This window comes from Dromaius novaehollandiae, chromosome 11 (genome assembly GCF_036370855.1).
Source record: "Dromaius novaehollandiae isolate bDroNov1 chromosome 11, bDroNov1.hap1, whole genome shotgun sequence".
NCBI lineage: Eukaryota > Metazoa > Chordata > Aves > Casuariiformes > Dromaiidae > Dromaius > Dromaius novaehollandiae.
In genome coordinates, this window is record NC_088108.1 from 3,352,104 (window position 1) to 3,374,668 (window position 22,565).

Sequence of the window (22,565 nt, forward strand, 5' to 3'; positions counted from 1 at the left end):
TGGGGATCACGACGGCCAGGCCTCAGGGACCAGGTTCCCATCAAACTAGGCACGGGCAGCCTCCCTGTAACCCTGCCTGGATACTACCCCCTCTATTATCTGTCTGTCCAGGTGCCCTTACGATCATAGGATAATTCAGGCTGTATGGAAGCTCAGGAGATATCTGGCCTAGCCTCTTGCTCAAAACAGGGTAAGTCATGATGTCAGACCTTACCAGGAGGGCAGGATTACACTGCTTACCACTGTGTATCTGAGGTGACTGTCAAGTTCAGATTTATCTTTCCCCAATCACAGAAACAGAAATGCAAACTCACTGCAGGCATAGCCTAGCTCTGGAGTTCTCAGAATGGGATGAGCTGGAGCACGATGAGCGCTGGGCACCATCCCAAGTTCTTGCTCCTGCAATGTCCTCTGAGCAGGCACCAGCAGAGTGTAGCCCATTGCAGCCCCATTCCTTAGCAGTCCCCGAGCACGGTACTTTGATGAGAGCTGCAGGGAGGCTAAGTAGCCACCCAGTTTGGCATACTAATGCCTGTCCTTACTTTGCAGCATGAACAGATCCAGAGCATCCTGGAATCCCTGTCATTTGTCTGGTGCTGACTTCAGTCCCTCACATATTTGTGTGAGGTGAAGAGGCCCCTTCAGATGTCATATTTCCAACATCACAGATGTCTCTGTTAGCATTTATACCGTGACCAATAAGCACAACACTGCAGCGTGAGGCAGAAAGGGTAGGGCAGGCCAGGGAAACTGTCCTGATTGCAACAAGAAATGACAAGAGCTGGCACAGCAAAAGGAAGCGTAAGCAGGAAACCTGTCAGGGGAGACAACAATGCTTTCCCAACAATGGCACTGTAGCTAGCAAGGAGCTCACACACAGGGCTATGCCCTTCCAAGCAGTTTTATATTTTAGGACTCCAGTCCTACAAGCTCTTAGGTCCCTGAAGGGCCATTGCACTGTGCCTGAAGCAACACAGGATTCCCATATAAGGCTTCTCTTGCTGTGAGGAGCCTCCAGGCTCAGAATGTACTGATATTGTATCAGTACAGGAGCCAACATGCAATGGTGATCTCGTGGAATCACAGCCTTGATGGCATCCATTCATCTGTATCAAGGACTTCCATCCATCCATTCATCCATCTCTCCATCCATCCATCTGGAGTTTGTAGGAGCTGAGCCATGCTTGGTATGAGGTGAGAATTTGTAAGACACTGTACTGAACAAAGCAGACTTTCCTCAGGAACTGTATTTTTCAACACAGTCACAGCAGTGAGTGGGTATGAGGAGGTGAAGAAATACCATACATTTGGGAAGAACCAATAAAAACATCCACTGATCCCATGAGGTAATGCAGAAGGGAATTGACAGGAAGGGTCCCCCAAATTACCTGTCGCTCTGAGGTGTAGTAGGTGCTGAGTCTGAAGATCCCCCATCAGCCCGTCCAGACCTGAGTAAATAGGAAACACAACCACATGATAAACTTCTAATCTTGTTTAGACTTGCCAAACATGGCAGTGATGTTTTCTGAGAGAGTTGTTAAGAGAAGAGCAATTTGGGCTTGGTTTTGTTTCTAACTAGACAGAGTCTGATGCAGATTGAGGCCTCTCCTGGTGCAGGGGTAGCTGCATGTCATATCCCTGTGAGCTGCAGGGGGAGATGCAGACCTGGCTGGATTATGTCATTTAGAAAGTCCCTCCCACCAAAGGAATCTCTGTCTGCCACTTTTTCTGTCACTCCAGAGATGATGAAACAGAATCTGACTTCATGCAACTTTGGAGTTCTCCTGAGACTTCAAATCTGCCTGTGCTGTTGGACTGCAGCTCCCAGAAAAGGCCATTTCTCAGTGTTTCTCCTCAGTGTGTATTTCTCAAAAATAAGTAGGAACACTGCATGCCTTTGGCATTCTCATTTCCTGTCATCATGGGGACCCCACACCATGCCAGCCCCACATGAGCTTTTCCCACAGACTGGAGAACAGAGTACCCATGACAGCTGGATGAGGGAAAAGGAAGGGAGAGGAAGGGCATTTCTCAGTGGCCATACTTACAGTGGGCTGCTCTTCTTCTCCTCTTCAGAATCTGAGTTCTGGTGATGGATCCAGCTCTTATCCCCTTTCAGCGTGGTGCGAACCTTCATCTGCCTTATGATCCTCTTGCGGTCCTCATCTGTAGGTGGAATCACACGTCCTAGGAGAGGCAAAGGAGAGGAAAGAAAGGAGAGAGCAGCAGGGTCATTGAGAAAGGGCAAGAATTCACAGTGTTTGCAGGTGAGCTGGGGCAAATCTCAGACAGTAGGGAGCACAGATTTCCTTTCAGTCACAGAGATTAAAGCACTGAAAAGTCTTTTGCTACTTCTGATGGAAGATGGAAACAAATTGTCATCTACACTTCAGGATCAATTTATCCTGGCTTCCCTGGTGCATCATCTCCTCTACAGAGATTTATACAACCTTTTTATTTCTCCTTTCAGAGAACTGTTTAACATTAATGAATCGTTTTCTTTCAGGAAGATCAAAGACATACAATGGGTGGTCTAATGACACATTTAAAAAGCAGCGAGTTTCCTCTGGCGTTTCCCGTCAGATCAGCTTTTTGGTTTGCCAAAGAGGATAATAATTCTGGTGCATGAAGCTGAGCCAAGGTTTGAGGGATAGAGATTAGCCATAAGATGTAAACACACAGCACTCAGCTTTGTTTTGTGTCTTGTCAGGTTTGGAGAAGACACACTTTGGTTGCTCATTTCCACATTTCCATTGCCAAGCGCAATTTCAAACTTTTTGTCAATCCATGTCTCTTTAAGGGCCCAGATTTCAAAATGTCCTATCCTGTGTGGTCTCTCCTTTAGGACTGGTATGTTAAACAGCAGCTCAGCCCTCATCCCCATTCTCTTGCTTGTCTCTGTCCAGACAATGAACCATAACTACATTCTCTGTTTGAGGAAAAGCCAGCAATGGCAATTAAAACATAAATTTTAAAGGTAGAAAATTGGAAAGTGTTATAGATTAGGAGATGCTAAATCCTCTCAACAGTACAAAGATCAGGTGAAAAAAGGCAGCACAGGTTAATGGGGAGGAGCATTGGGGCCAAAAAGGATTAGGAGCAGGAAGGGAAGGTGACAAGAGGGTGAAGAAGGTGGAGCAGTCTGTCACAAGGAAAGGGAACGTGCAGGTGACTGAAGTGCAGAGCTTCCATAGTCCCTGGATGCCAGCATTCTGCTTTATGACATGGGTTTGACCAAGCTAAGTGCAGCTGGATAGGAAAAAAACAGCATTTTAACTGTGAAATTCCCCATCCAGCTTTTTCTTGTTTGGGAAATAGCTGTTTTCCCATGAGAAAATCATAAGATGAAGACCAGATGAGGAAATCTTCTCCATGTGTTTCTTACTATCTTCCATCTCTTGCCATTTTGAAAATGACTACTAAGGGCTGAAAACATTAGGCCTCCTCTCCTCATAGCACTTGGACTAATACAGCTTAGAGGTTCAGAGACACCAGCAAGTTACTGCACCTTAACAAATAAATTCTTATCAGCCAAGCCAAGGAAACTGTCTGCACACTCTTAGCCTGTGGCAAACATGAAGTAGTTCAATTCAGCTACCAGGAAAAGAGGGTCAGCTAAGTCTCAATATCTTGGGCCTGAGGTGGACTATAAGGCTGCTCAGAAATAGTTATCACTGATGAGTTGTTACGCAGTAATATATTTAATCTATGATACATGATCATGTCTATGTTTCTATGTTTCTTCAAGTCTATGTTATGTAGTGAGGGTATGATTTCTTTACCAAATGGTCACAACAGATCACCTCTAAGGAGAATGCATCTATACCAATGAAGAGAATGTCCTCTGCCATGTGGAATTAGCAATAAGGGTTGAAAGGCACAGATATGTTTGGGGGCAAGGATGTTAGGCCAAAAGTAAAATTCCTCATGGGGAACACTTGAAAAGGGAAGGGCTGCTTTCCTTAGTAATGAAATTTAAAATAAAATCCATTGCCTCACAGAAAGAATTAAGGCTCTTCTATTCTTCTCCAGATTACTGTTTTGGGTCACCTATGGATTTGGAAGCATCATCCCATCTATTCACATCTAAAGGTTCTGCAAGCATCTGTTGTTTAAAAATTAAATCTCAGAATCTGCTACAGAATTCTGCAGCCTGGGCATGTTTTCAGGACAAATCAGAGCAACTTGCAGCCCCAGTGAGAATTTTTCACACTCCTTCGATAATAAGCGATTATTAAGAGTGTCTTATTAATAAAACACTCTTTCATTACCATGTGAAGGTAACACACTGCACAAGGATGGTCTCCACTCCACATACCTTATATTTTACTTGTAGAAGAGATAAGAATGGGATGTGGGTAGACAAGGGTACGGAGAAGCCATCCTGCCCTGTTGCTGCAGTGGCAGCTAATTGCTGTTGTATTTTCAGTAGACATTTCAGAGAAGGAGGACTTTGAGGAGGGTCTTGAAAAGAGAAGAATATGGTAGTATATTATTTTATCCTCAAACCTCAGCTAGGCTTTAAGCTCTCCAGTTCTCCATATCTTTGCGGATACTGAAATTCTAGCCAAATGCACATAATGTTGGAGCTGTTGCTTGAGCAGGCTCTGACAAGGAAGATGTGTCCTAATCCCTTGAACACACTGCACTGGAGAAGCTGAGCTGAAAGGGTGTAGTTGATACAACTGAGCAAAGACGACAAGGGAAAGTCCATGGAAGAGCAAGAATCCCCAGCAGCTTGGAGTGGGGAAAAGAATTACCTTTGTTGACACCCAGGGACATCATGGTTCTCAGAAGCGCCTTCTCCTTCGGCTCCTGTTAGGAGACAACAGGCCCTTCGAAGAAATGGAAAGGGGAAAAAAGAGATCAGTAGTTCTGATATAAACATCTTTGAGGCCATGTGAGGGGGGAGCATCACAACAACATCACAGCCACAGAACCTGGAGGAAGGGGAGACTGTGGCACAGACACCAGGGAGCAGTCATTTCTGCCCCTGACATGTACTTTCTGGGACTGTTCAACACCCAGGGACAGGTGCTGCACCACAGCAACATGTTCTCCTCATCTGCAAATCCACAGACAGGTCATGACAGACGTCTCCTTCCAGGTCTGGGAGGAAAGTGAGGAAGGTGCACCTTAGCAAAGTGCCCAGAGCCACCCAGACTGGACAGACACCACGATGCCTTTTGCAGTCCATAAAATGGCTGAGGCTGTACTGGTGTTGGCCCCCACACTACCTTTCATCCTCTGCTTGTCTCTGAGAGGGTGCTCGCAACTCACACAGCCACTAGCTTTTGCACCAAGCCTCAGGTTCTCTCCAGGGCCCCCGAGGTAGGACAGAACAAGACAAAGGTGCTTTCCTCTGCCTCCTGCCCAGCTCCCATCCCACAATTTAACACGGCAATGCAGTGTCCCTCCTAACAGGCAGCACCCAGGGACCAGCAGTTGCAGACCCTCTTCCAGCCAGCAACCTCCACCTTTTATTTTCAGATCATCATCTCCCAAAAAACATTTTGTTGTCCAAGGTGTTGCTTTTTTCGAAGTAGCTGAGGTTGCTTGAGTAAACCTTAGTATTTTCATCAAGCAGGAGTATAACATATGGGCTCTTAACAAGTTTCTGTTGGTAAAGATGCCCCATTATTCCCCTCAAAATACAGCAGAGGGACATCTTACTGCTCATCTAAGAGGGAGGAGTTAGCTGCTGCTCTTGAGGGCATCTAAGTCCCTCCGTGAAGTGACCAGTTAAGCAGCCAGGAGAAACTCTTGGATGTACAACCTAGGACATGATTTGAGATTCGGAATTTGCAGAGCACTGATCATTTAAGTGCAGTGGTTGAATCAAAAACAACCACAAAGTAAAAAGCAGGAAAAATCGGCTGTTTCAGATATTGCCAAAACACGATTTTTATGTATGCAAACAAACAAAACAAAAGCAAAAAATCCTCAAAGTGAACCCATTGGTTTGGAGGCTAGCAGAGCACAGGTTAACTGAGCAGTTGATTACATTTTCATCTGAATTTTTTTTTTGTTTTTCCACACTTTGAAGTTTCTCAGATAAATTGTGAGATAAGCACTTGTTTCAGAAGAGAAAGTCAAGGGAAACTTCCAACTTTTACAACCCTTTTCTCCATTCTTTCTTTGCCAAAACTATCTGCTGAACCTGGATCCTTAAGCGACTACGCTGTTCATATAGAAATGTGCCCAGCCCTATTTGGGAGTCTGCAAATCTAAAATTAGGCTGTTATTATCTGCTGGTGGGCTAGTTTCTGCAATATTGCTGAGAAGCCACACGCCCATAAGGAATGCTGAGCACTGATCTCATAGCATTGCTTCTTGGCAAAGTCTCCTCCTTCGGCTTGTCTCAGCTGAAGACTCACCTCTGCTCTGTGCCTATCCACTCCTCATCCAGTTTTCACGGAGACAGTGAACAAGCCCTCTTATATTACCCCAAGGCTTCCTCTCCCTTTCACAAACACTCCCTCCCACTTTCCAAACATCAGTTCAACTTTCGGTGTGAGCAGACAGCCCATGTCTATCCTTATCCTTCCTAGATCCCCCTTTGCAAGCCAATTTAATTGACCATGCTATTTACAGAGGAAAGAGAACTGCAGCATCGTCCTAGATATCCACAAAGAGTCTCTAAATAGCAGCATACCTTTATTCTGGAGGTGAGAGACATGACTGCGGCCTGCAGGAGCACAGCTGAAAGACCTGTGACCTGGCTACTTTGGGTAAAAAAGAAATCACAACATCTTGGATCTGTACATAGAGCATCCATGTGGCTTCATTAGTATCAGCATCTGCGGATTCAGACCATGGTCACATCACCAGCTGCAGTTCAGACATGCTCTTAAGCATTCAGGCCCCTCTTCTCCTTATTAAATTATTTCCTATTCCAGGTCAAAATAAACCTGAAGCGAGTAAGGGAAGAGTAGTGGAAAAGAACTGTCCCAAGAGTTTGAAATGACCCTGATCCAGGACAAATCAGCAGCAGCACTGGGTATAGGCTATACCTCTAAAACTGTTGTAATATAGTTGAGGTATTCAGAAGCTGGAGAGTTGTTATATCAAACAGCACAAATGAGAGGTGTTTCGTGCCTTAGCACAGATCTTTCAGAGGAATAAACACAGGTTTAGGGGCACGCAGGAAAGACTCTCGGAAAGATTCAGGCTGAGGGACGGAGCTCATCAAGGCGCAGCACCGAACCCTTGCTCCCAGCCACGCGCCGCAGCCCTGCCTGGCACGTACTGCAGGCCTCGTGCACCAGCCCTGGCAGAAACGGTGCCTCTGTTTATTGCTCAAAAAGAAACTGTGCTTCTTACTCATACATTCCCCCTAACCTCACAAAAACACCCAAAAGGAAGGGAAGACGTGGAGAGTGGCATTCAGCATGTGCATAAATACATAGGCCAGAAACGACACGTTGGCCAAGCCTTTTCCTCTGGCGCTGCCGATTCCTCAGCCTTCCCCCTTCCCTGCTCACCTCATCCTGGGAGGGACGGCAGCAAACACAGACATATTCCACTGATATTTCTGGCTTGACAAACAGGTGTTGGAACATGTTGCTGGTGCTCCCTGGGCTTGGCTTTGGGGCACTGGCAAGGTTTTCTGACAGCCTGTTTTTTCCAGCCCTGAATCATGCGACGGCAGCAGCAGCAGCCTTGCCTTCCCAGGTCAGGCCTGCTCTAGCACCGCACAGGACACCCACACAGCGTGACCACTCGAGATCTCTCTACTGCACGACCAGCAGAAAGTGCTGGAGGTTAGGGGCTGATGGCTCAGGCTTCGGCTGTCCTGCCCCACACCCAGGGTTTTACACTCTTCAGAAGCACCATAACAACAGACTCCAGAATGAAGCTTTCAGCCAAATTTCTGTGGCAGGTACAGAAGGGTGTACCTTTCCTCATGTGAGAGGTGGAGAGGAGTCAGTTTGCTGCTTTCTTTACCATACATTTAAGACAGGAAAAATTGCCTCTTTCATTAACGAAGGCCATCAAGTGGCTGCAACTTCTACCTTTCATGTGAGGATTAAGGAAATACAGACAAAACAAGATCACCAAAAGCTGGGAGGATGTAGGAGAAACAATTCAATTCATTTACCCTATTTTTTGCATGCATTTTTTAATCATCTGCTGTAAGCTCCTGCTGGAGGTAGGATATTGGTCCAGGCAAACCTTTGGGCTGATGCCGTACAAAACTTTTATGTGTGTTTAGTGCCTGCTAAGTGACTAGAATATTAAAAGACAAATCAACATGGGTTATACCATGGATTCTGTAGTTAGAGTAACTCAAGATTTCCTAGATGAGAAGCAAAAAGCTCATTTTCTTGTTTTAAAAATAGCTGGCACTGATATTGGCAGAAAAACTGACATCAAGAGATGCAGAGATAGTACCTGCGCTGAAGAAAAAAGAACAAGAGAGATACATGGGACTCACCAACCCAAACCAAAAGAAGTCAGATCAACAAACTAGTATCAGGGAAAACGCTCACGTGTTTCCAAACTAACCCTGCTTGTATTTCTCCTACCTCCTGCCCAGTCGCACCTTTCTCATAACTATATTTGTCCATGTTTTGACATTCCAACAGCTCATGCTCAGAATTAGGGACAGGAGATGTAGCTTCTCCAGCCTCACAAGGCTGCAACAGGGCCGTATCCCAGTCCATCTGCTCAAATAATACTGCCATGCAGAAAGGAGTGCAAGATTCATGGGGCCAGAGAGAATTAGCAAGAAGGTGTCTGATTTTAGAGCAGCGATGACAACACTCCTGTGGAAGAAAGTAGTTCTCCTCACTGCTCCAAGGACCAGAAACTGAAACAGCTTCTGCTCTTTGGCAAAATTTGAGTTTAGGCTTCAACACACAGGCCATCAGATTGCAAAAAATGTTTAAAAGCATTTTTGCCTAATCTTCTATTTTTGTGAGCCTTACCTGCAGTAAATCCCAAAGACCTGAGTTCTAGATTCTGAATGGTGTTTTCAACTGTACATGTTTGCCTACCATTATTCCCATGAAAGATAGTGACAAGCCAATATGGAGCACTTCTGAAATCTTCCTTACCAAAATGTTACTGGGGAACATGTTTCTTTTTTTAAAATATGTTTTTCTACTATTGGAAACCCCATCACAGATGAAGTTACAATGTCAAAATGTGCTTTTGTTGGTATGGCTTATTTGGGAATTGGTATCAGCTACAACAATAAGCTACAACAATTTCTTCTACTGCTGCAGAGACAAAACCATTTGCCTGGTAATGGAACGCATTGCAACTGATCCCATAGCTCTCCTTCCCTCCTAGTTTTAGTGAGAAAGTAACATTATTTCCCACTTGAGTAAAGCTTAGAGATCTGAACTCAGTAGGTGAGGGAAAAAATTGATACTCAAAATACTTTCCATGGCCTGAAAACTCAGCTGTTAGCATCTCCAGGCTTTGGAAAAGACTGAACATTTTTCGCCAGGTGGGTTAAGTCCCAGGCTGCACTGCAGTGAGCAGTAGTTCTCGAGGTTTTAGGGTCCAAAAGCAGCGTTCCATTCTGAGAGAGTCATCTGGGCATCAGGAGCACGGCCCATGATTTTGGGACCCCAAAAAAATCTCTCTTCTGGCAGCACTGAGGGATACCTATCAATCTCTGGAGCTGGCAGTGAGCTTAGTCTCTGGCTATATATCACTGCAACTATCTTTTAAGACAGCTTCTCAAAAAGCCCCAGAAGAGTCCCTTTCCCCTAGACAATATGCCAGAGACGTGCTATTCCCCACAGCCTGCTCTTGCAAAGAGAACTCAAACATTAGCCCAACGCCTGGCTCTTTTGCCAGAAAAGGAGATGTTTGCCAGGGAAATGCGGGAGCTGGCGCTCCCTCCCACGGCTCCCTGAAGGCCCCTGGAAGGCGCCTGGAACAGATGGTGGGAGAGACAAGTGGACACCCACGGAAACGCTGGCGAGCTCTGGCAGGCAGGCATCCAGCAGAGACAGGGCAACTCAGACCGCTGTACAGCACGAAGTCTACTGTCCCCACGGAGTGCCAGGAGAAAGGCTCCGTATCAAACGTGTGTTCCCAGGCCAGCTGCTAGAAGGGGGGATGGCAAGGGAAGAAGAGCTGGGACAGTCACATTACACAAGTTCGAACAGCAAGGCAGTCTTTCTGGGGGTACCACAAATAATTCTTTGTGGTAGGAAACTGGGCAGCAGACTCCTCTATATTTTGGGCACTCTGAGTCCCCATGTCTGTAGCATCCTATCATTGACAGAGAGAGCACTTTGCACGAACAGAACTCCCAGACAGTAGCACCACAAAAATGCAGCTAGCACTGGAGAGGAGCAGGACAGCGAACAACTCACTGCCTCTCTTATTGCTATGGGAGGGTGATTGTCCCCTGAAAACTCTCTGGGATCTTTATCTCCATGCACCAGTTTGCAGGTCTCAGCTTTCGAGGCACTGGATAAAAGCCCACCAGCTGCAGCTGAAGAGTTTGTAATCTTTCCTGCTCTTGTCCCACCTGCACCGTTCAATCCTCTCTGCACTTCACTGTCCCACAATCTCTCTCTCTATCTCCCCAGCACTGCAGAATCCCTTTTTCTGTTTTTTTTAGCCCTGTCCACACTGTTTCCCCTACCTCTGTTTCCAAACACACAGCAGCAACTGTATATCTCTGCCTTTCAAGTAGCCCAAAACCACTTCTGCCTCAAACTAGATCCATCTCTTACCTCTTGTCTCATAGTTAGAAAATAAGCTCTGCAGGGCTGGACACACCTCTGTGTCCTCTGTTCATTCATCACCCAGTACCTAAGGCCTCTGCTGTGTGACTGGGCACATGTCTTATAAACAGAGATTGTAACTACTGCAGACATGCAGCAAGTCACCCTTATGCTGGCTCTCTTTTAGACACGAAGCAGAGCTGAGAATGAATTTTTCCTTGGTGAAAAGTGTTGCTTTTTTTTTTGTTTATTTTTTTTCCTGTTCTTGAAAAACAATTATGAAAATCTGACAATTAAAATAAAAGCTCTTCAGAAACTGATCCCCTGTCCTATAAACAAGCACACACTTTTTCACAGAACCCTCCTAAACACTCACTAAAAATATATAATTTGAGAGAAAAAATCCATTTAAACAAACATACATTTTCCCCTTCAAGATATTTATGTGGAAGGTTTTCCTTCAGAATCCAATGGGAGCCCTTTGGAGCCAACTGCCTCCTATTAAGTGCCTGCGCACCATCAGCACAATACATCCTCGATGCTAATTGGCACCCCCGGGTGCCATCGGGATGCAAATGAGCAATAATCGCTCTTCACTGCCCGATCTGAGCCGTTACTGGAGGCTCTGCTGCACTGCTAAGCAGTGCCGAGATGGCTACGCTTCGAGAGATGAATCCTTTAAGACGACCCCCGGGACAACCTTGCAGAGCTACCTCAGGCTTAGGTTTGCAAAGTGCTCCGGGATCCTGAAATAAAGGCCAGATCAGCTTGCAAAATGCCATTTCTGAGATGTGATCCCCTTTGAAAACGATCACACAAGAATAATGACTTGCATTCAGCGAGTTGCCTCCCTGGAGCAGACTCGCGCTGGCCGGCTGCAGACAGACGTGTATTTATTTTGTCCGCTGCTCGGTGGATTGCGGCTACGTCTGTGCCACGGGACTTCCCGTGTCTCCTGTTTAGGTACGTGCTTCTGCCGTGTCCTGACTCCTTGCTGGAACAAAACCAGCAGGGGCACCACCTTCCTCCCCAGTCGTCCCCCGATTTCTGTGGGAACAGAGCCCGGACACGGTGTGCTTGTAGGAAGCTCTGTTGCAGGCTTTCTACCAGGACAGTGAGGGAGACAGTCACAGTTTACCCTTAGACAAGATGTCTAAAAACAGGCATGGGTAACAGCTCTGTCTGCTAAACCGTAATTAGTTACACCTGCATACACCCGTTAAAGACACAGGGCATGTTTCCTTAGGGGTGGGCACAGCTGAAAGACATGAGAGGATAAATTCATCATTTCTGACACAAATCCTGGGAAGAAAAAAAAAATTCTTGATTGGGAGTAAGCAGGACAAATTGCATGGGCAGAGAGGCAAATATCTGTTGACACACGTTTCAAGGTGGACTGTGGTTTAAAATTAAGCCTCATGACCTGCCTGGTAGCAAGGTCTGCTTGTGTCACAGCTGTAGAAACAACCTGGCAGGTTGAATCCAGGCCATGCAGCAAAGCCAGGAGCCCCACGTCCTAACTCCCTGGTCTTGTGACAATATCCGATTTTATACATACAACTGGTTCACAGATTCTCTATGCCTTGGCCCAAAACTTGAGAAAAAGCCTTTGACATGAACTTGTGAGCATCATCTGCTAGAGAAACATTAAACGAGCAATAGGAAAAAACCCAAGCTGACCATAGACCTGCCTGTTGGAAGGACTCCTTCCTCAGCAGGAGTTGCTGGGCATCACTACAGCCAATACTTAGGATGCATATACCTGTGCCTATGACTTACCTGTCAAATACAGACTCCACAAAAAATTCCTAGGTATCATGAGGGATAGGGTTCAGCTCCCCCTGCACCTTCTTACAGACTTCCCTTTTTGAGCTGGAGTAATCGAGATTTCCTCCATTTTAAAAGGTCTATGATTCACAGAGCGGCGCGTATCTTCCACACAAAACACAACTGGGTGCAAATCCAGATACCACCTGTCTTCAAACCAATTCACAGTAATACCTCCGGGTCACAAACACAGAATCCTTTCTGTGACTTAATCAGTAGATGTATTTAACTACCTTACACTCTTTCCATTCTATATACTTCTTTTTCCTTTGGATTCAGTAAAGCCACTAAGGTTCTGTGCATGGATGTTTCCACACACAGCTCCAAATGGGTGTTTCTAATGGCACAGAAAGAACACTGGGATTTGTGTGCTTGCAGCAAGCGCTAACAATAATATTTGCAGAGTGTTTTGGTTTTGAGATCTATTTTTGGAGAAAAAGATGGATTTGTAAATATGTGTCAATTTCACCACTTTCTTTACCTTAAAACAAAAATAAGATATAAGAGATTTGCAGAAGCCCTTGAGCTGGAAAAAGAAAGGGCAATCAGGGAGCTGCCACAGCAAGCACAAATCCCAGCGATACTGGACTTATGGGACACTAACACCTTCCACATTGTGGCCATGAGGAACAAACCTGGTGAGCAAATGCACCGAACTGCAGAAGACCCCTCATGGGCTGAATCAAACCAGCTACTGAGTTTCTGAGAAGACAGCTTCAGAAAAGCTTGGCTGCCTAACAAGGCTTAATGGGAAGGAACTGAATCAAAGTGATTCTGTTTCCCGGGATAAATGCCTCCAGGAGTTTTCATCTTATGATCTTCGAAGCCCTCAGGGTCCTGTAGCTAACTTACAAGAGTAGTCCCTTAACGAAAACAAGTCCAGGGAGGAAGGCTACAGGCAGGACATTGGGTCATCAAGTGGGGAAGGTGTATCCATAGGAAATGCAAACTACACACTGGAAAAGGCTGAAAAATCACCGGTCAGCTCACTAATAAAGGAGAGAGCTTGGACCCATCTAATGAATGACTGGGAGCCTGTTACAGAGAGGCAGCACCACTGATACAAGAGGGGTTAACTCCCGACTGCCCTAATGTGAGGAAAGGAAAACCAAGTCCCCAGGTGCCATCTGAGTCTATTTAACAGGGAAGATTAAAGCAGAGGCTCAGGGTTGTGCGCTGCCCTAGGAAAACACGGGCCTCTTTGTTGCGAGGCACTGGCGTGGCCAGCATTAGCGAGCAGAGCCCCGCGGCGCTGCCGGTGGGGGGGGGGACGGCCCCCGAGGACCACGGGGACACGGCGAGTCTCAGCTCCCGGAGCTGCGCTAACGTCCTGGACAAAGGTGTCTTTTAGGGGTCCTGAATCTGGCAGTGCTGCTGGCACATAGGGAGAGGACAGTCCCCTCCCCTCCCCTCCTCCCTACCCTGCTTCTTTTTATTTTCTTTTTTTTTTAATCTAATAGTGCAATGTTAGAGGAGTGGGAGATTTGGGGCTTATAGGGTTATTTGCTTCTCAGTCAATCATTAGGAACAGGCAAAAGATGAAGGTCTTTTTAGTTGCTGATAATTTGCAAAGGTTGTGCTGGTTTAACACGAGAACGCAGCTTGCAGCAAATGGAAAATTTCAGAATAGATCATTACAAGCCAGCCAAAGGATTTAGTTATATATCAAGCTGCTATACATATTTTAAACAAAAAAAAGGGAAAGTGAAGGAAAAAAACACATTGTTTCAAGACAGAAAATGAAAATATTTCATTAGAAATGGCTGAAGTTAGCCATTTGTTTCAGGTTTTAACTTTTTTCTGTGGGAACAAAAGCCTGATGAAACCTGCATGTACTTTTGAAAGGGCTGTGTTGCTAATTTTGCAAAAAGAGAAACTGCAAGCCTAACCACAAAGCTGTATCAGGTTCGTCCCTGCTAGTCCAAGTTCTCAAAGCAAAGCAGCTGCCAGCTACAGCTTCCTCAAAGTACTCCAAGGGTCTCCCTCACCCTGATCCTAGCTAGAAGAATAACCTGAGAGTCCCTGAGAAGTAGGCTTGTCCTGTTAAAAATCACCAGATGCTCTGCCCATAGACTGAGCCTTGGGTTTGGGGTACGTCTTTTCATATGATCCTAAGATTGTACCTGCTTCAGTGTAGCTGGCCTCAGCTTTACTTCTCCTATGGGTCCATTTCTCTGCTCTTAGGCAAGAGGTGAAGCCTTACCCTTGCTATGGAAGTGTTATTTTCCTCTCAGCTTCTGGCTGGAAGCCGTACATCATGGGAATGTTTAGTAAAAACACTCAGTGGTGGTCTGCCTGCACTCCCATCAGAGCTTGTGGTGAAATCCTATACTGGGAGCAGAGTTAGGAGCAGAGTTAGTGTTGTAACTTGGGTATTTCATATCCATCTTCACAAAGCTCACAGCCAGCACTGGATGCCAGGCGAGCAGAGAGGCAAGCACGGACTGTTCTACTCTTTATCTCAAAGCATCGCTCCTAAAGGTGATCCTGCCACAACAGGTTAAAATAGAAAACTCTGCTCTTCACACCCTTCCACTTTGCGCTCTGTGCTTGCTGCTGGGTTCTCTGCTCCCTGGTAAGCCCCACTGTGCTGCTTAGCCCTGATACTATTGTCGTCTCTATCATGTGTGACCTCCCTGTCTCCTGAATCTGTCTTTCCCTCTTGTTGGACCTCCCCACATCCCAGGATTGAGGTAGGCTGGCACCTTACTGAGGCGCTGACTTCACTGGATATGAAGATGTGTTTCCAGTGTGGAGCATAACAAAGAGAAACACAATCGACTGTAACTGGCACTAACGCCACAACTCTGCATGGGGAAGAAATGACTCATTAGTCCCTAGCCACTGCATGGAGGATTTTTTTTTAATTTAGCTCTTCTCTATAGGCTCATACAAGCTCTTTATTATTCAGGACTTGAGCACCTTTCAGGCAATTAAACACAAATTACCTCCTCCCTCCCTACACCAGCAGCTCTCAGGTATGTAACACAGGTGGAGCTAAGTGCTAAGTATGCTGGAGAAGGTGAGGTTGATCATCTGAGCGATATTACTGGGAGAACCTCTGCTTATGAGCTGTGTTTCCTTCTCAGTCAGCTCTGCAGGGCTGATTTCAGTGGGTAGCAGGGATCAGTTTAGCTTGGTTACAGCAATTTACAACCTTCTTAATTCTGCAGAGCACTTCACAAGCCAGACAGATCTCCAGGCTTGCCCTCCCTTCTTCTTGCTTCTCTCTCCAATCCTTTCCTATAAGCAGCATCAAGATATAGGAAATTGCTTAGCTATTTCTGGACAATACAGATAAACGACAGCTAGATACTGCTTCTGATACCTCAAACCACCTGTGCTTAACAGTCCAGCTCAACCTTACGTTTCTAGGAGGAAAAGGTCAACACACTCTCACTGCAAGTCACTCAACTTACCGCTGGGTGATTGCAGCTAGTGCTCAGCTTTCAAACAGCGGCTTCTGGAATCTAGCACTGAGATGTCCCAGGTGACCTTTAAAATGGGTGTTAGTATGGCTAAATTACTGCTGACAAAGCATCCAACGTGAGCACCCCTGCAAAAGAAATAAATGTTTTTCTTGCATAGGACCTAAACCCCATTAGACGGTGTCCTGAGACTGTAGGCTTCAAATGGAGCTTGTAGCTAAATCCACACTAACTGCTTACATAGGAGACCTCATTTTCAAAGGTGCTGTGCACCACCAAGGCTCTTGACAAGCATGGTCCTGAAGATCAGGTGCAGGGTATGTCTATCTCCGGGATCTCCTGCGGTACATGAGCACGGGCAGTCAGTGCTCACGGTAGAGTCACTCTGCGACTCCAGGCAGGACGGGCACGATGCCGGCCGATACGATACGCTGCCTCACACTGAAGACGCTAACTCGGAAGATCCTTGTCACGTGAATGAAAGCAATTACAAGCTACTTAATAAGGAAAGGAGAGCTGAAACCTTGTTTAGATTTTAATCTCCAGGGTGTGTCTGTCTGCGGGCAGCCGGCCAGCTCAGCTCTCCCTCTGCACACTGCCGGGTGATAGAGTGGTCCCTGTCCTGGCGCAGGTATTTCAATGTGCTTTAAAGACAGCTTCAAGGTGTGTGCCGCAGCTGCTGATGGGATATGGGTCTCTTCTCCTCAGGCAGTACTTCAGACAGAAGCTCCTGGCATCCCAGGTGAAAATCCTCACCCTGCCAGGTGAGCGGGTGGCTGTGTTACACGAAACAAGCCGAAGAGTCTAGCTGCCTGTGAGTAGGCAACACGTGCAACCACCACAGTGGCACCACCAGCAGCAATACCAGCAGAAAGGCAAGGAATGGCTCAGGCGCCACAAACTTCTCCCACACCCTTAGAGGGGGATGATCTCTATGGATCACGGCCCACAGGCGGAAGAGAGGAGTGCCTAAGGCTGTGCTCTCATCCATGGCCATGGCCACTGCTCTTCCCAAGGCCAGGGAGGCTGCAGCTGGCCCAGGAGACACACGGAGGGAGAAGACAGCATATCTTTGCCCCCTACACAGTTCCTCTGTGAAGGAACTGACCTACAGCCAGACCAGCACTCTTCTCCACTAATACATTCTCCAACAGATAGAAATGAGTAGCACATCACTTAATTGGGAATGATTCTGCTTTCCACGTAAGCCACTTAAAAAGATGTAATTATACCCCAGGAGATGAAACACCTGCTATTCTTTAAAAGCTGACTGCAGCTCCTATTACCTGCAAACATGCAGAAGAAAAATCTGCCAGCCATCCCCTTCTTGATGGGTTACCTGCAACTTTAAAATGTTAATAACAATCTTCTGCCTGCTTTTGTCAGGAGTTTGTAGGGCACTTGTGGTAATAGCCCCTTTGCACCTAATAGCCAGCTTACCCTCCGTTTGTCTCGGTGATGAGCTGGATCCCATGTTGGACCCAGTTCTGAGAACTAAACGAATGCCCTGGAAAAGCAGGCAGAGCTGCTTTGATCACTTAAATACAGCCTGTTTGGAGAGAGCCCAGGGTGCCTTTAGACTTCTTAACTGTCCACACCATCCAGATTCCAGGCCAGCTGCTGAGTTCATGTCACAGCGCTCCTGTTCTCTGTGCCTCGCTCCCCAGTCCAAGGACAGGGTCTCCCTTTGATGCGTGGGGCACTGGGCTCACCTTACCACAGTGACCCCTGAGAGAGCTGCACAGCAAGACGCTTTGAGCCAGGAAATTGTGCCATGTAGAGACAGAGCAACCCAGCCCTCTGATCAGTCAAGTGACTTTTGCTAATTCAGCTTCCTTTTTTCTTAATGAAAGCAGCAGCAGAGGTGCTGTATGTCACCCGTGTGGCTCCTGGCAGCCCCGGATGTTAGCTTGTTCTGCCACACATCAGATGATCCGCATGGTCTTTGGTAATGACAGGCCCTCAAGACAGCTGTTACCAGATGGAATTGAACAATGTTTCAAGCTGTGTTAGTCATATCCCTTCCGGATAGGCATCCCAAGGCTGATTTGTGCTGTGCTATCTTCCTCAAGCCATACAACGGGGAGGTAAATCATTGGTGCCTCAATATCAAGGCCATTAATAGATGACAAATTGTGTGCTAAACCAGCGTTACTTTCCTTCAGCCTAAAGCCCAAGTGGCGCCACTTGTGAGACCAACTGCAAAGCAATCATCCCTAGTAATACAGCATCTGCAGCCAGCAACCCTGCGTGGTGCTGCCTACTAGCAAAGACCAGCAGTGTTGTCACGCTGCCTTCCAAGCGTGCACTTGGCAATCTCTCACCAGCTCTTCTGGTTCCTAGGTACAGTCACAGAGCTCACTCTGCCAGCTGGGAACTTGTCTACTAGTAGGAGGACTTGACCAACAGTCTGAAGGTTGGCCCTCAGCTGCAAACTGGACTGGGATAGGTCATGAGGAAGAGCCTCACAGTTTAATGATTGATGCATCTTCCAACCTTCTGGATCCTCAAATTAAAATATATTTAAAGCTTGCAAACGGTTTGAACAGGAACTTCCTCATTTGAGCCTCCTAAACTCTGCTGTGGATTTTGTCACCCAGACCTAAACCAGGTTCCGTGTCTCTGCTCTCTAGCCCACATGGTGAAAGACTGAACCTTGGATTAACATTCAGCAGATTAAGCCCAACTGTTCCAAACTCACAAAAGAAAAGCCAAGGAGAGAAAGCTTCTCCGTGTAGGTTACATGCAGCTACTAGTTTCTGCCCCAGAAAGGCAGTATTCTGGTTTCAGGATTGCTAACCCAGGCCTGTGGCCTGCCAGACTGCCCTCCAGTGATCTGGATTAGGCGTGGGCACATGCTTGCATTTCTCTTGCATTAGCCAGGGCACACAATGCAAACTTTGTGCCAATGTTATGCTTTTATGTCAGCTGTTACCTGATCAGGTATAAAGTTAGAGCAGTGTGGACAGCCTGTGCCTGATCCAGCATAGAGCCTGCCAGAACAAAGTTAACCCTTCAAGTTCATTTGAACAAGTTTCGGCTGGCAAAGTAAGTTTATGTTGCATTATCACTTTGTGCCCAGTAGCTCTAATATTTCTAAGCCATGATTCCTAAAACTAGATTTATTTCACCTGTGAACTCTGGCTTGAATGACATCCTGTGCCTGGAAGGATGGACAGCTTCCGCCCACTGTCTGCATTTGGGGAAGCAAGTGACAACACGAATTGTACTTCAGGCTTTATGGCATAAACTCGTAACCGACAATTTAAGATATCATCCCACCTCATCCACACAGGTGGCTGAATGTTTGAAGTGGGAGGCTGTCAGTCTCTGAAGGATCAGACCCACAGCCTGAGGCACAGTCCAGGACTTGGGCTGAGCCTCGATGCCAAATCTTACATGTAGTGTTGAGATGTTGGCTCAGTGTTAGGAACAACTGGGTGGCTGCAGGCTTTCAAACAGAGATAAACTCATATACAACTGCTTTTGAACAGCAGAAACGTTCATAAAGCTAAACCCCAGCTAAATGGTCATCCATAGAGGCAGGGTAGTGGGTCCTTTCATTTTAGACAATGCTTAGCTTCCCTGAAAGACCAGTTTTTCACCTTTGCCCTCCACCTTTCCTGTGCAATGATTATTTAACACTGACACTGTTACATACACACTTAGTGACATTAAAAAAGCATTAAGAAATTTCTAAAGTCAAGCTTACAAATGATCAGAAATGTCATAGAGCAATCCAGGCAACCTTAAATCAACCATGCTAGGCATGTGGAATACTCATTGCTATCTTGTTCAGGGCATGTACAGCCACCTTAAAGAGCAGCCATGCTAGAACAAGAGGAGGCTTTTGCCCAGGAACCACTACTGGGGTATATGAGGAGGCAAGTGCCAGCTGGAGAAGACAGTCACCCCTGTCGCAGGTGACATTTCATACTTCTGCCACAGTTCTTCCACAGTGCTAGTCAAATAACTTAAACCACATCATAGCTTGTCATTAACGATGCACCCACCTTTTCCAATATGACTGCAGAGTATGAATTGCAGAAGCACCTGCAGCTGACCCCAGCTGGCTGTGCAGTATTTCTGTGAAGAGCCTCAGCACTTCAGACAGGGCCACCACAATCCCTAGGGATCTGTCATCTGTACCATGGGGATAGTGAATGTCCCTTCTCTCCGGAGCATGGGGAAAGGAGAAATGAATGCCAGCAACTGCCATGGGGAAGCCTGCATGGAACTCGTTAACGTGAGCAACACAGACACATTTCAGTCATGTCTAAGACAACGACTACAAGTTACAAAAGCACAATTGTAATTCTTTTCAATTAGTTCACAGCCACACACACCCACAGTGAAAGCTTCAGTCTGGCCAGATGAAGTTGGCAAAGATATGAGCTACTGAAGTGAGGAAAGTGTGGCATAAACTTAATTAGAGCTGCAACCCTGTCTATCCTGAGAAATCATCTTGGAGCCCTGTTGGGCTAGGGGCTTCATAAAGCTACATAACATGACCATCCCAACGCAAAAGCTTGCTGCTCTTATTGCCAAAAATTACTAAATCACTTTTCACTATCCTGCATATTCAGTTTCATTACTGCAATTACAAGACATTAACTCCTAATTGCTCAACTAATTTCTGTATTTGAAATGGAAGGATGTTTACCACACCCACATGCCATTGACCTTAAGCCTTGATGTCTAAAGATGAGAGCAAGAAGGAAGGAAAAGTTCTCCTTGCCTTCAAAGGCAGAAATGAACTTGCATTTGTATCACAGATCCACAAACAGAAGAGGACAAGAAATCCACTAAAGTTTCATAACACCTCAGAGATAGTATGAAGTTTTGCCAAGAAAATATGGGGTTTTTTAATTAAAATCAATCATTTGTGGAGATTGGGATTGTCAATTAAAACATGAGAAATTTTAGGGAGCACATTTAATGTTTTGTCTTTTGCTGGATGAATAAAATAAGCCAGCATAAGTACAGTGGCCCGATCAACCCCATTCAGAAGGATGTCTCTGCTCCCCAGCTCAAGGCAAAGCAACCAGCTGAATCCAGCTCCAGTTCTCCTGGTCAGGATCCCGGAGCAGCAGTGGGGATGGGGAAATGGGGAAGACGTTCACCAAGCTTTGTAGCAGGACAAAGCAAGGACTGAGGGAGGTGCTCGTCTCCTCTGTACCAGCTTTACCACTCCCATCCCTTCCTTTCCAGGGTGCTGATTTCAAACTAATGCAGAGAGAAACAAAACACGGCTGAGTGGGAGTGAGAGAAAAATCACCATCTGTGCTCCCTTTCACACACAGGTCCTCAGGGGTAGGAGAGGTGGCAAGGGGACAGCTAACCCCAAGCCCCCAAGGTCACCAGGGGTCATAGGCTCAAATTTTACCTGTGTTTTCCAGACTCTACTCACTCCTGCACGCACACAGATTTTTCCTGTCTAAGCTCACTGCCATACTCCCTGCTCTATGTAATAAATTAAGACGGAGCCAGGATCTCAGAAAGACATGGGATAACAGGGAGGGAACCCAGGGATCGGGAAAAGGCAAGCAACAAAGACCCACATCCACATCTCCCCCGTTGTGCCCTATTTGGCTGTTTGTACTGGCCCCATCCTTGTAATTAAATACCATTTTAGATCCACAGTTTGGTCCAACACATTACAGAAAAGGGCTTCATCTCCCAAGCCAGGAGGTGGATTTAGGGTATCAGTTCAAGTCTCCCTCACCCCTTCTGGATCCCTGTATAAGCAGGTTACAAAAGGACAGCCCTCCTCCTCCTCCCCAGGCAGAGAGCAGGTGAAGCACAGAGAGAAGCGGCACCCCAGCTGCCCTCTGCAAGGCTCGGAGGGCCAGTCTCCCTGCCCAGCCCTACCTGCAGAGGCTCCTCAGCTGCGGTTTCCCCCCAAGACCAACGTGGGAGCAGTCTGCAGCCGATCGCCCAGCGCTCTTGCCCCCCAAGGGCTCGCAGCGGGTATCTCCGGTACTCCCTGGCAGCCAAGACAGCTGTGGGCGAGGCAGAGCGCTTACCTGCTGGGGCTGACCGAGAGGGCTGGCTCTTGGTAGCCAAGCCTTGTTTTGAGGAGGAGACTTGGGTGTGTTTTGCCCTTCAGGGGAATCAAACAGGTTTCTCCATTCAGACTGCACGGTCTCCCCTCCCTGCAAGCTCTCCTGTACATTCCTCACATTCTCCGGCAAATGCCATGTTCCCCAGCCCTGTGCTGCAGTGGGATAGCAGAGAGCAGCCCCCCTCTCGCCCCACTGAATTCCTTCCCAGGCCAAGCATTGCTAGTGCTGCCCGGAGACAGGCTTGTGCCACAGGAAGGGGAAGCAGGCTTCCCACTGCTATGCAAGTACAGGCAAGCCCTTGAGCCTGGGAGAGCTGCTTATGGCAGTGGTACCTGGGGAGCATCAGGAACTGGCACTGTAATTAGCACTCCACAGTGATTGTCTCATTCTAACTAACCAAATGAGGTGCGCAGGTGTGATTATCACTCTTTCACTGCAGAGTAGGCTGCCAGGTACTCTCATCTTCCTCAGCTTATTTTCCCTTCTAATTAATTGCTGTAGTTGCCACAAGATCCCTGAGGCCCAGCTCCACCAGCGATTCTCTGAATAGA

At 46.7% G+C, this 22,565-nt stretch overlaps 1 protein-coding gene across 8 annotated transcripts in view; it reads right to left on the minus strand.

Moving 5' to 3' along the window:
* The window catches only part of ZNF185 (zinc finger protein 185 with LIM domain), a 53,385-nt gene extending 31,416 nt beyond the window's left edge, over positions 1–21,969 (minus strand). For all 8 annotated transcript variants that reach the window (XM_026099316.2, XM_026099272.2, XM_026099306.2 and 5 more), the window contains exons 1-4: positions 21,821–21,969; positions 4,761–4,835; positions 2,049–2,187; positions 1,389–1,448 (exon numbers count right to left, since the gene is read on the minus strand). In XM_026099316.2, coding sequence (XP_025955101.2) covers positions 1,389–1,448; positions 2,049–2,187; positions 4,761–4,785 — 224 coding nt within the window. In that variant the 5' untranslated portion in view covers positions 4,786–4,835; positions 21,821–21,969. The remainder of the gene's footprint in view (positions 1–1,388; positions 1,449–2,048; positions 2,188–4,760; positions 4,836–21,820) is intronic.
* Positions 21,970–22,565: the final 596 nt, after the last annotated feature.